Source organism: Limulus polyphemus, unplaced genomic scaffold, assembly GCF_000517525.1.
Source record: "Limulus polyphemus unplaced genomic scaffold, Limulus_polyphemus-2.1.2 Scaffold1036, whole genome shotgun sequence".
NCBI classification, from domain to species: Eukaryota; Metazoa; Arthropoda; class Merostomata; order Xiphosura; family Limulidae; genus Limulus; species Limulus polyphemus.
The window spans coordinates 173,208-186,802 of record NW_013666646.1 but is presented as its reverse complement, the minus strand read 5'-3'; the positions used below and the strand labels follow the sequence as shown (position 1 = coordinate 186,802).

The following is a 13,595-nucleotide window of genomic DNA, read 5'->3' as shown; positions in this document are numbered from 1 at the left end:
AACCAAATACTTACCATGAAATCTGAGAAGCCCTCTTGTGGAAACATAAGGGCACATTAGTAACCAAATACTTACCATAAAATCTGAGCAGCCTTCTTGTGGAAACATAAGGGCACATTAGTAACCACATACTTACCATGAAATCTGAGAAGCCCTCTTGTGGAGACATAAGATTATATTAATAAAATCTGTACCATGAAATAGAGAAGATCTCTTGTTGAAACATAATTGCACATTAGTAACCAAATACTTACCATGAAATCTGAGAAGCCCTCTTGTGGAAACATAATTGCACATTAGTAACCACATACTTACCATGAAATCTGAGAAGCCCTCTTGTGGAAACACAAGGGCACATTAGTAACCAAGTACCATGAAATCTGAGAAGCCCTCTTGTGGAAACATAAGGGCACATTAGTAACCAAATGTAGTCTGAAGGAGCATAAAGTATGTGTATATATAAAACTATACTACAACAGTATACAGTTATTTTATAAGTTACTTTGTAATACTATTACTTCTCTGAAATAATGTAAAAAACCCTTTCCTAAACCAATAGTATCAGCAATCAATAGCTAGACATTTTTGTGTGTTTAGTTAGTATACTGATGTGAGAAACATTGCAGTATAAGTCATTGTTACTGATATTAAATAATTTCTGCATCTTGGCAATATGAGAATTGCAGTTTCGAACCTACACCTTTTTCATGAGTTCAGTTACTTTAATAATGAAGAATATTATTTTAAGAAGCTTTTTGTGTGTTTAGATGTGGGATAGCTGATATTGTCATGTACCCCCTTTTTACATTTCACTAAAAATAGTTTTTTGATAATAAAGTTGCAATACATTTTATTTCACATTTGAAATGTATTCTTCAAAAGATTTTACTGTTATTATTTTTTTTACCTTACAGATAACAAGAACAAAGTATACAGTACAGAACAGGTAATTTTATTTTTTATACCTATTGGTTGTTGCATTGATAAACAACTAAAAAAATGTTTTATCTTTCAATTTTGAAATAAAGACCAGTTTTGCTTTGTTAAACCTAAATTTGGACAGCATTTATTATAGAAGAGAATTTTAAACAAAGAAGTATTAGTGTTAAAACTAAGTTTTTGCTGACACGATACTGTTGAACATAACGATACATCTTTAGTAATTAAATGGAGCTTTTCAGCATTCATCAACCCATATTACTAAGAACACAAGTTAAGAAGATATAACTGGGTATTGTGTGAAGATATATCTAAACATCTTTAACCCCCTTCGCAACAGGTACCCCTTTAAACACTTTTCTGTGCAAGTCACTGGGTTACATTCAAAATTGATTTAAACACCTTTACTATCAATATATCTGAATGCAATTAACACGATAATGTATGTTATGATCCAAAGTTTTACGTTATCTAAGTTTAAGTCCTTTATTTCAAAAGCAACCTTTAAAAACTACTTCAAACTTCAGATGTATTGTCACATGACCAACTAGCTATGAAAATTCTCTACTTTGGCACTCTGTATCTTCAATAATACCGTGGCAGTTGAGTAGATGTACATCTAGATGTTACACTTTTTACATATTTATCTAAATGTGTAATTTGATTTTCAAAAAATGAAGGTGTTTGAGGTTTTGGTAAAGTAGAACCATATTTCACAAGGTATGGATGAAAAGCAAGAATATCCTTTGCATTGAAGGACTTTGTCAAGTTGATCTTTTCTTTTTTGAAGTTGACTTTTATTACTGATTGTTTTTGTTAAATTGAAAAAGAGAGATCATGATTTCATGTTTAACAAAAACTTTATGATTACCTGTAAAGTGTAGATATCTGCAGAGTACAATGGTTTCCTATAAAAATATGCAGTATAATTCTAGTCCTTTTGGTGTAGAATAGAGAGTTCACAATTTCACTTTTAACAAAGAGAGTGTGTGAATTGTGGGTTTTGGTCAGAATATAATAGTTTACAGTAAATATGTATTAAAGTTTTAACTTTTTTCATGGAGAAAAAAAGACTGTTCCTGATTCCACTTTTAACGGGGGGATTTTGGTTAAATGTGAAGTGTAGATATTGATCAGAGTGTACTGGTTTTCTTTAAATGTACATAGAAATTCTAGTTTGTTTGTGGAGGGGAAGAAGCAGTTCACAATTTCATTTTGAATACAGAGAGAGTGGTTAAATAAGTATAGATATTGTAACAGACTAACTCAAAATGCTGCTACAACCAGGGCCAAATAATAAATAATTTATTAAACTGTAACAACAACAACAATAGAAATCCAAAATAAAACTTTTATCACTTACAGTCAGTAAATTTGTACCTGTGCAGGACTTCATACAAATGTTAATAAACAATAGAATATAAATATTAATGTTATTAATTTCAATATATAAAATAATTAGAAAAAAAGAAAAAACTCAATATTTCAAAATTAAACCACTTCAAAATTAATAACAATATCGAGAAACAATCAGCAATAATTCATTCTAACTATTTCTCATGAACTAACTTGTTTAAGATCAGGGAAAGGTTTTTATTTAGTGGTTAGATCACAAAGTTGCATCTCATGTGACTAGTTAATTTACATAATATTTCACAATATTAATATATGTACGTAACTGCTTGGGGAAGCTAGTGTCAGTTTCATAATACAAACATACTCAAATCAACATGCTCTAGCTATAAAGTGAGTTAACGCTTTAATATAACTAAAAATTCACAGTTTAACTAAATGATAGAAGGAATAATAAATGAATGGTAAATAAAACCATAACAAAAGAAAAGTAGAATTTGCCATCTCACAATATCTGTCAGGATACAATAGCTTTCTGTAAAGTTTTAATCCAGTTGTCCCTTTCTCTTGCTATCAAGGAACTGTTTATTCAGTTTGAGATATCAGATGATGATGTACTTTGTATGGACTCTGTGTCAAAAATGGAAAATCCCAGTTGATTTTCCATTTTTGACACAGAGTCCATACAAAGTACATCATCATCTGATATCTCAGATTGGATAACATTTCTCTGTCTAGTTTAATTTCATCATTTTCCAATTCTGTATTTTTGAATATTTTTCTAAGATGACAGTGTAGAGCTTGGGTGCTATTAAGTCTCACTGTTGAATGGCTTGCATTATCTTGATTCCTAATGATATTTCATTATCAAGGTGTGTTAAAGCTATTTAAATATTATGTTTGTCTTTTAGTATATTAATATATGTTTCATAGTGCACTGAATATTTCTGAATGTTCCTTTACATTAGCTTTCTTGATTGTGAGAAAGCTTTTGACACCATAAGAGGTTGCAGTCATTTTTTTTTCTGTTATTTGGTTTATTACTTGTAAATGGTCTAATGTTGAAATATTCTTTTTTGAAACCTGCCTATTCTCTGGGTTAATTCTCTTTACGCGCTTTTTCCATTCTGTTCTGTAGTATTCTCATAAAAATCTTAAACTGGTTTGATAGAAGGCTAATTTGTCTGTAATTTATAATATCTCTTCTCTCCTTTGATCTTGACTTCCATCCATTTTTTGGGAATTCCCATTATTTTCAGAATTTCATTGGAAAGCATAGTTAATACTTTTAATGCTTCAGGTTAAGTATGTCCACTGTTATTTGACCATTTCCAGGTGCCTTGTTCTTTTTCATTTGCTTCATGATATTTTCCACTACTCCACTGCTGATTGGTGGTACTTCTGTGTTACTTAGGCTTGTATTTCTCTTCTGTGTTTCCTTTTTGTTTGTTTTGCCATAAAGTTCTTTATAGAATTCTGCACCTATTTCCAAAATTTCTAATCTGCCATTTTTCTTATTTCTCCATTCTTGTATCTCATTGTATTTATTTTTGGTTTCCTTCTGTTTTTTGTATATTTCTTTAAACCCCTGACCTCTCTCTCTCTATTATAGCCTTTATGTTTTCTTTCCTCTTCCTCCTTTCTCCAAATTTTCTTTTCTTACTAACCATCTTAATTAATTCAATCTACTTCCTTTTCTCTAATAATGACTTACTTACTCAATTACTTCTTTTGTTAGGTCTTTTTATCTTCCTGTTTTATTGTGAGAGTGAAATGTTTTGTGTGTATTTATCTTTTTTGACTAGTTTGATACCTTTTCCACTTTTCCAAGGTGATGTTATTGAGTTCTTCACATCTGTTTTCAGTTGTTTTCTTCTAAGTGCTTCATATTTGTTCTTTCAACACTAGTTTGTTGATTATTAGTACTTTCATTCTTTGTATTGTCTAAAATCTGGCTAATTTTTTTATATATGCTAGTTTTTACTGTTACCTTTCTGTGGTTTTCAACATCCAATTTTGTCATAACTTCATGATACCTCTTTGGTTTGTTAATACGAAGTCTATTTGATTCTTGGTTGAGGCATTAGAATCCTCCAATTTCCAGTATCTAGTTTTTGCTTTCTTGAACAAGGTGATCACAATAATTAGATTTGCTTCTATGGCAAATTACAGAATTGTTACCTCTTTCATTTCTTTCTCCCATGACAAATGAGCTCAATGCATGTAAATGGCCTCTACTGGTTCATTCAGTACAGTTGTAGCATTGAAGTCTTCCATCATTACCTTGTATCTTGATTTTTGTTGTCTCTCTCTCTCAGTGTTTTGGTTTTGCCTGTACTTCTGTTGATCCCATGACTCCCCACAGGGTTTAATCTTAGAACATCAAAAAGATATTCTTTTCTCTGAATTTGGACTTGACTTTCTCCCATGGTCTTGAGCATTACAGCCTTCCATTGTATTCATGATAATAATAAGGATTTTGCCTACCACTAATGTGCAGGCAAGGCATTTTGGCAGTGGCTTTCTTATAAGGGTTTTTATTCCCATACAATTTAACCTGGTGTCTAACCCACAAGATAGTTGAGGTTATTGGGAGCCTCTAACTCTCCTGATTGTCCCTTCATTGAGGCTATGAATGTATTTTTGTAAGGATAATCACATCACATGTGCCACCAGTCTATCCACTGAATAACACTAAAAAACTCAAAGCTAGCCCTTTTCATTCACATTTTTATCAATCACTTTTGTTTGTATTTAACAGTGAGAATGGTAAGTCTAGGGAATATAAATATAATTTATGGTAGAGAAGAAGTCATCTTCAGCAAAGACAACTTTATTTTTCAGGGTGGTTGGCCTTTGAAAGATTGCATTCAGATGTGCTGGATGCAGCAGTTAATTTAAGGGTTTAAGGGAAAAGTACATCAACACTACTGATTCTCTTAACAGTCTTAAACACCTCAATCAGATGCCTTCTTACTCTTCTTTCAAGAGAAGACAAGTTAAAAGATCTTTACCTGTCTTTTCATGACAACCTTTCCATCCAAGGTATCATCCTTTAGCCCTCCTCTGAACCTTTTCCAACAATTATATGTCCTTTCTAAGGTAAGGATTCCAGTACTTCAAATGTGATCTAGCAAATTACTTATATAATAACATTATAATCACTTTAGACTTGTATTTAATATTTCTGTAGCTACAACCTAAAATTCTATATGGCCTGCCACTAGAAACAGCACATTACTTGGATGGCTTAAGAAACTGATTGGCCAGAACACCAAGACATTTTTCTTCCATAACACTGTTAAGGTTATTCCCATCAAAATTATGCTCATAATTTAACTTTTCATATCCCAAATCATTATCTTGCATTTATTATAATTAAAAGCCATTTGACATTTATTTGCTCTTATTACCAAATAATCCAAATCCTTTTGTAAAGCACGGCATCCTTTTCACAGCCAGCAACACCCAAATCTTTAATGTCATCAGTAAATTTAAATAATCTGTTGACCATTTCTTCTTCCAAGCCATTGATGTAAATCAAAATAAGCAAAGGTCCTAACACTGAGCAGTAAGGTACCCTAGTTGTGACATTAATCATTTGACTGTACTCCATTTATAACAACTTTCTGCTTTCTTCCATCTAACCAATTTTCTATCTGATGAGCTCACAACTACAGAAGTAGTTTTTTAACAAGCCCTGGAATCTGTCTGTTTCCCTGGTCCTATCTTCTGTTACCCTTACTGGCTGGATTCATCAACTCATATGACTAGCAAATTCTGACTTCTCCATGAAAGGTCGCCAGCTGTACAATATTTCATTGCACCAAATCCATCACTTAATTATGTCCTTAGCTGCTCGAATCCATTGACATTTGTAGGAAATCATTTAAGCAAATATGTGGACTATTCCCAATACATTTTTAGCACACTATCTGCACGAGTTGGCTGTGTCTTCCTCAATCAGGTGTTGTCTTCCTCCTGTGGCGAATCTCCACACGTTTGTTCACCTTTGATCTGTTATTATTTTGTATCTTTTTCAGTTTATATACATCATATTTCAGTATCTCATCTAATGGTGGGTGTTGCCTGGTCATGTATATATATATATATATAAAACTTTTATTATCAATGTATTTGGTATAAAGGACCATCACTCATGGACTTCATGAGTAAAGCAGATGGGGATTTTTGCCTATCCCCACTGACTCTTGATCCTTACAATTTGGGTCTTTCTGGCTTTTAAAATAGGGAATCGCAGACAAACATTGCACAGTCTCCAGTGTGTCATTTCCTCTGGGATTTTCCAATGCGTGTTCTCCCCTTTTTTCTTCTGGCACGGGAGTCCTTACCACTCTGGTTCCCAGTTGCTGTAGTGGTGGACCATGGAGGTTTCCACCTGAGTGCGGTTGTACAATGAAAGAAATCAAACTCATAAGTACCCACTCAGTGAGAAGAGGGATGTCGTCATTATAATTATTGTATAGACAATAACATACTATTCTGGATCCAAAGTGCTTTAGAATATACATGTTCATGCAAGGAGCTTCCTCTGGATGTTTCTGCCCGGTTCGACTGCACTTGACTTACTCAATAGAATCCAAAGGTGCTACCCATGTTGTTTATGCCCAGGCAGACCACACTTGGACTACTCCCATATATCCAAAGCATCATAAATAAGTAGTGAGATGAAATTTTCTCTGATAATTCAGAATCAGCCTGTTGTCAACAGATAGTTCATTATTCATCCACATATGTAGTAGGTCATAGTATGTGATATAGGAAGAATTAGTCATAGTTTGGTGCCAGATAATGTGATATAGGACTGTAAATTGTACATGTATAGGTCAAGTGCAATCTGCCTCAGGGAAACACAGGGGGAAGTGTTCCCATGGTTGTCATTGTTTTTAAGGGGAAGATCGCTCTTGTTGCTACCAATATCCTCGACCAGACATTAATGGACTTGCTCCAGTGTGCCCCAGGACTCGTCCCTTAGCACATAATTCTTCAGGCCCATTGTCGATTACATACTAGACATTTTGTATGTCCATTCTATGCTGATTCATGTCATATTTATACTGCACTGCTCCGTAGCAAAGTGCTGTACATCTTTTTCTTGAGTATTTGGTAACTGCCTCATACATTCTGTTCTATATATATTACTGTTTAGTTACTGGGCGAGGAGCATACCTGTTCCAGAAGTAGTGCTATACCCTGCAGGTATGCCTTACTTTCTTCTTCTGGTACACATGTTCTTTTCAGGTGGTTGTTATCTATTTATTTGAATACTGTTGCACCTTCACTGGCCCCTCCACCTTTTCAATGTGGAATTCTAGCTTTGGGTTAGAGGAGATAGTACCCAAACACATTAGCTCAAGAAATACCATCTTGTATAACAATCTTACATTAACTTTAGCAAGATTGAGTGTACCTATTGGATATACATCTGCAAATTAGTTAAACCTGGATCAACAGCAGAGACTTGTTCTACTTTGAAATTTGTGAGCACTTTAGGTACTAAAGATTTTGTAATGAAATATATATACTCGTCCACGAAATTCTGTGAATTATCTATCATGGCATTGAGCAACAACCGAGACAATAAATCTGTGGCATTCTGTTGACCTGATTTATACTGTACAGTGAAGGAATAAGGTTGGAAACGCAAAACCCATCATTCTGTGTGTGCTGAGGGCTTTGATTTTTGTGAGGAGACGAATTTAAGTGGCTTATGATTCATGATCGACTGGAACAAAACCCCTGACAAATACCAATGAAAGCACTCACATGCCAAAACAAGTGATAACACCTCTTTTTTTAGTTCTCAACATCTGATAAGCTATGACTAGCATATGATATGACTTTAAATTGACCATGTTGTTCCAGAGTTAACATGTCCCCTAGCCCCTCAGGTCTTGCATCACAGGTTACTGGGGTTGTAGCATTTGGATCAAAGTATGCCAAACTTCTGTAGATGCCATTTTCGTTCCTGACACACTGAATGACTCCTGTTGTTGGTCACCAAAACAAACCTAATATTTTGGTGAGTTAACCTATACAACAGTTCTGCAAGTGTAGCTAAACCTAGAATATAATGGGCACTGAAATTAACTAAGCCTAGAAAACTACTAACTGTTGCTGACATTTCTGGAATTTTCGTGCTTTGACAACTTGAACACGAGTAGCGGTTGGACCTATACCTTTCTTGGATAACAAGTCTCCCGTGAACAAAAGCTGTGAAATTCCGAACTGCAACTTATCTTTCTTTAGGGTCAAACCTTTCTCTTTAAGATAGCATAAAACTGTTTCAAGCCTCTGATCATGCTCACTGTGAGTATGCCTGTGTACGATAATATCGTCTGAGATATTCTCAGTGCTTTCACCGAAAAAATACCCAACATAAGTCATTTATAACAATATAGACCTTTGTAAGTTACAAATGTTGTAATCTCTCTAGATTTTTTAGTGAGCTCGATCTGATGATAGCCCCAATGAAGATCTAGTTTACTGAATACAGTTGCACCATTCATGTTGTGCAAAATCTCATCTACTGTCAGGATTGGATCCACTGCCTCATTAGTTCTCCTCACATTTATACATAGTCTTATCTCGCACGAAGGTTTAGGCATGACAATCATTTTACTAATCCGTGGAATACGGCCTAAACCTTTGATTACATCCTTTTCTTCTAGCTCCTTTAATTTTTCTTCTACTTTCTGACACAAACTAAAGCATAAAGTAGATTTTAATATTTATAATTTTATTTTCATAAGAAGATAGGAAGTTTTAGATTGTAGTTTTAAGTTTTTAATCTTTATGTAAGAGTGTAAGTAAGAGCTAAAGTATAGAAAGAAGTTTCAGTTTTAAGGACATTATGATTTGTTGTGGTATCATGTAACTTGGTTTTTTTAATGTGTAACTTGGTTTTTTTATGTGTTTTTAACGATTAAATTATGAAATGGATGGTAGCATTTTATGTTTTAAAAGTTATAATATGTTTAATATTTCCTAAGAACAAGTCTGTAAAATAGATATGGTAAGCATGTATTAACTCTATTTAGATTATACTTTAAATTTTCCAAAAGTAAGTCACATAATACTTTTCTTAATGCTTAAATGTATTTCCTTGGTTTCTTAACCTCAAAGTTTCTATTTCTCAGTTTTAACAGTCTAGATAATATAAGGAAACTCAGATTGGATTACTTAATTTTTGAAATTAAGCAAAAACATCAATTATTTAAATCTTTATCAACATTATCCACAGACGCATTGAAATTATTGGAAAAGTAGGACTTTTAGACATTATAAATTTAAACTTTTATTCAATAACAAAATAATAAATCCTGAAAAAGTTTAGGAAAAATAGTTACTTAAGTTAGGTAATTGGAGGCAATAGTTAGGGAAAAATTCATTTATAGAACATCCTGATAATCTTATCCCCAATTACACAAAGTATGTTTTGAATGATTTTGAGAAGAAATAATATAAGTTTATAATAATGATAATCCTAATATGTTTAAGTTTATTTTGCACAGGTTGAACAGTTTTTGCAGTTATTATCACATCAATCCATTTGGAGTAAATCTGGTCAATACTTTACTTTAATAATGCTAGAGTTCTGATTAGTGGTATTGCTCTTACTGCTTTGAATAACTATAATTGTGAATATAAAAATTTCATCAGGTTAAGTCCTAAAGAATTTATAGCTTTAGAAAGTTTAAGTAAAAATAAGAATATTGTGATTTCTAAATCTGATAAGGAAAATAGCATTGTAATACTAAATAAATATGATTATTTATAGAGCGCTGAAGGTACTCTAAGTGCCTGTACTAAATTTCTGGAACTGCATAATGATCCTACTGATAGAAGAGAAATTAAATTGCAAAGATATCTACTGAAATTAAAGAAAGATGATATCCTTAATGAAATAAAGTATTTAAATATTAGATCATCACATAGTCACCCAGGAATTTTATAAGGTTTACCTGAAATTCATAAATAAGGAGTTTCATTATGACCTATTTTTCCAACATTGTTTTAACTGGATTTTTAGTTGCATTTTTATAAACATACACCACCAACGAATGTGCTTTATAGGACAGTTTTGAGTTTTCTCGAGAAATACAATAGTTGCAGTTTGACAGCAATGCACACTGCACTAGTTCTGATATTAAATCATTGTATACCAGTTCCAAGCACTTGCTAGTGATGAGGGGAGCAAGTAAAGGAAACATATGGGATCACAAGGGATAATAGTGTAAAGGATAAGGAAGTTATAGTTGTAGGTGACTCTCTAGCTAGGCATGTAGATAGAGTAGTATGTGGAGTAAATAGGAGCAAAAAAATACGCTTATGCTGTTCAGGACCAGGGGTACAGGATATAACTGATAGAACCAGAGAGGTAGTTAAGGGTGCTAGTAGCAATGGGTATAGGATATAACTGATAGAACCAGAGAGGTAGTTAAGGGTGCTAGTAGCAATGGGTACAGGATATAACTGATAGAACCAGAGAGGTAGTTAAGGGTGCTAGTAGCAATGGGTATAAGATATAACTCACAGAACCAGAGAGGATAGTTAAGGGTGCTAGTAGCAATGGGTACAGGATATAACTGACAAAACCAGAGAGATAGTTAAGGGTGCTAGTAGCAATGCAGTTTTTGTGGTACATGTTGGGGCTAATAATGGATCTGAGGAGCTTATTGATAAGTATGAAACACTGATAAGGGCATTTAACTTTTAAGGAAAGGGGTCATAGCTTGATTTTGTCGGGGATATTGCCAAGAATAAGTTGTAGAGATGAGATACTAAGTAGATCACTAGGTCTGACTGCCAGGCTTAGATCAATATGTAGGGATGAGCAACTAGGCTGGTTGGATTTGTGGGATAACTTTAATTGGAAAATTAATCTTTTTGGAATTGATGGCTTAAACTTAAACAAGTCAGGGGCAAGCATGTTAGCAAAGGTTATTAACTTAGCTGTAGTGGTAGATTTAAATTATAGCTAGACAAAGATGAGGGCTATGATACTAGTCAAATAGGAAATATAATTGATAGGAAAATATGTACAACAGGTATAAAACATGAACATATTCTAAAATCTATGATCAATTGTTACTATTGTTATGCTAGAAGTATTAGAAATAAAATTGATGAGTTCAAGGCAGTTGTGGAAACTGAGAATTTTGATATTATGGGTATCACTAAGACTTGGTTGGATTTAAACAATTTTGATGAGAGAATTTTTTTTTTGAAGTACCGGGCTACATATTATTTACTAGAGATAGAGTATTGAGAAAAGGGGGAGGAATAGCTTTATATTTTTAGGAGTGATTGTATCCTGTTGAGTTAGATCATGTTAAAGAAAATGGCACTGAGGTTGAGTCAGTTTCGGTTGGTGTTAGTGGATATAAAGGGAAAAGTCTTGTAATTGGGATTTGTTATAGACCACCAGATCAGAATGTGGAAGTTAATGAGAAACTGTATAATGAGATCGGAATGGTAGCTGGAAAATGTGTTGTTATTATGGGAAATTTTAATTTCAGGGGTATTGTTTGTTTGTTTTGAATTTTGTGCAAAGCTACACGAGGACTATCTGTGCTAGCTGTCCCTAATTTAGCAGTGTAAGACCATCCACTGCCAACTCTCGGGCTACTCTTTTACCAACGAATAGTGGGATTGACCATCACATTATAACACTCCCAGGCCTGAGAGGGCAAACATGTTTGGTGGGAGGGGGATTCGAATCCATGGCCCTCAGATCGCAAGTCAAGCACCCTAACCACCTTGCTATGCCAGGCCTTAGGGGTGTTGATTGGGAAAATTGCAAATCTGACAGTGAGGGGTTAGGTTTTTGGAAGTTGTTCAGGATACTTTTATACACCAACTGATGATGGAACCTACAAGAGAGGAAGCTATATTAGATTTAATATTAGCATCCGATGTGATATTCCGTTGATGGAATGGGATGTGATCTGGCTTCTGTAGATTGGACTAAAGAGTTGGGAAGGGATCTTGAACAGATGTTGGAAGCATTTAGGGAAAATTGATATGTAAACAGAACATACATATTTCCTACAGGAAAAAAGGGCAACAGAGCAGAATAAGCCTGTAAGGTTTAGTAAAGGTTTAAGAGATCATATTAGAGATAAACATAATAAATTCAAGAAATTTAAACTTACTGGAAATAATAAGGACTTGAAGGACTATAGGAAATCAAGAGAGTTGGTTAAAAAGAAAGTAAAAATGGAAAAACTGTATATGAAAGAGGGTTGGCTGAGAGAGTTAAATCAAACAATAAGGAATTCATTAGGTATATGACAGGTAAGCAAAATGTTAGGATGAGGATCGGGCCTCTTAAAAATGATCGTGAGGAGCTAATCTCAGAAGATTATGAGGTGGTAAACTTATTAAATTATATGTTCTCTTCAGTTTTTATGAAAGAAGATACAAGTATTATGTCTCAACCAGAGCACTTAATGTATTTGGGAAAATATTGATGTAAAAGATATCATTTTGAGTTCTGAAATTGTAAGAAAAAAGTTGGGAAACCTAAAAATTTATAAATCTCCTGTACCAGACAACTTTTATCCTAGAGGAACTTAAAGATTTATTTGTGAACCTCTAGCTAATAAGTTTTATAGGTCATTGAGTAGTGGAAGAGTATTAGAATATTGGAAGTTGGCTAATGTTAGTCCATTATTTATAGTAGGTGATAAACATTGTCCAGGCAATTATAGGCCTGTTAGTCTTACATCAGTAGTTGGAAAGATTTTGGAGAGTGTGATTAAAGATGCATTGTAAAGTCACTTAAAGCAGTTTTATACAGTGTTAGAGAGCCAGCATGGTTTCACTAAGGGAAAGTCTTGTTTAATAAATCTTCTGACATTCTTTGAGGATGATACTGCAAAAGTTGATGAAGAAAATACTGTGGATATGGGTTACCTTGATTTTCAGAAAGAGTTTGATAAGGTGCCTCACAAAAGACTTGTTACAAAAAATTAAATCTATGGGTGTGGGGGAAATGTTATTAAATTGGATAGAAAATTGGCTGGAGAGTAGAAAGCAGAGAGTAGTGATAAATGGAGTTAGATCTGACTAGATCACAGATAAAAGTGATGTGCCTTAGGGCTCTCTGCTGGGTCCTCTGCTGTGTATGATCTATATTAATGATATTGACTCTGGAATGACTAACAAAATTCTGAAGTTTGCAGATGGCATTAAGATACAGTTGAATTGAAGATGCTGCAGACATACAGGGAGATTTAAATCATTTGATGCATTGGGCTAATACATGGCAGATGATG

The 13,595-nt window shown here is 33.7% G+C and overlaps 1 protein-coding gene across 1 annotated transcript in view; it reads left to right on the top strand.

Annotated features, from left to right (window-relative positions):
* The window catches only part of LOC106461811 (X-linked retinitis pigmentosa GTPase regulator-like), a 150,846-nt gene that overhangs the window by 116,268 nt on the left and 20,983 nt on the right, over positions 1-13,595 (top strand). The window contains exon 16 of the mRNA XM_022388887.1: positions 915-946. Coding sequence (XP_022244595.1) covers positions 915-946 — 32 coding nt within the window. The remainder of the gene's footprint in view (positions 1-914; positions 947-13,595) is intronic.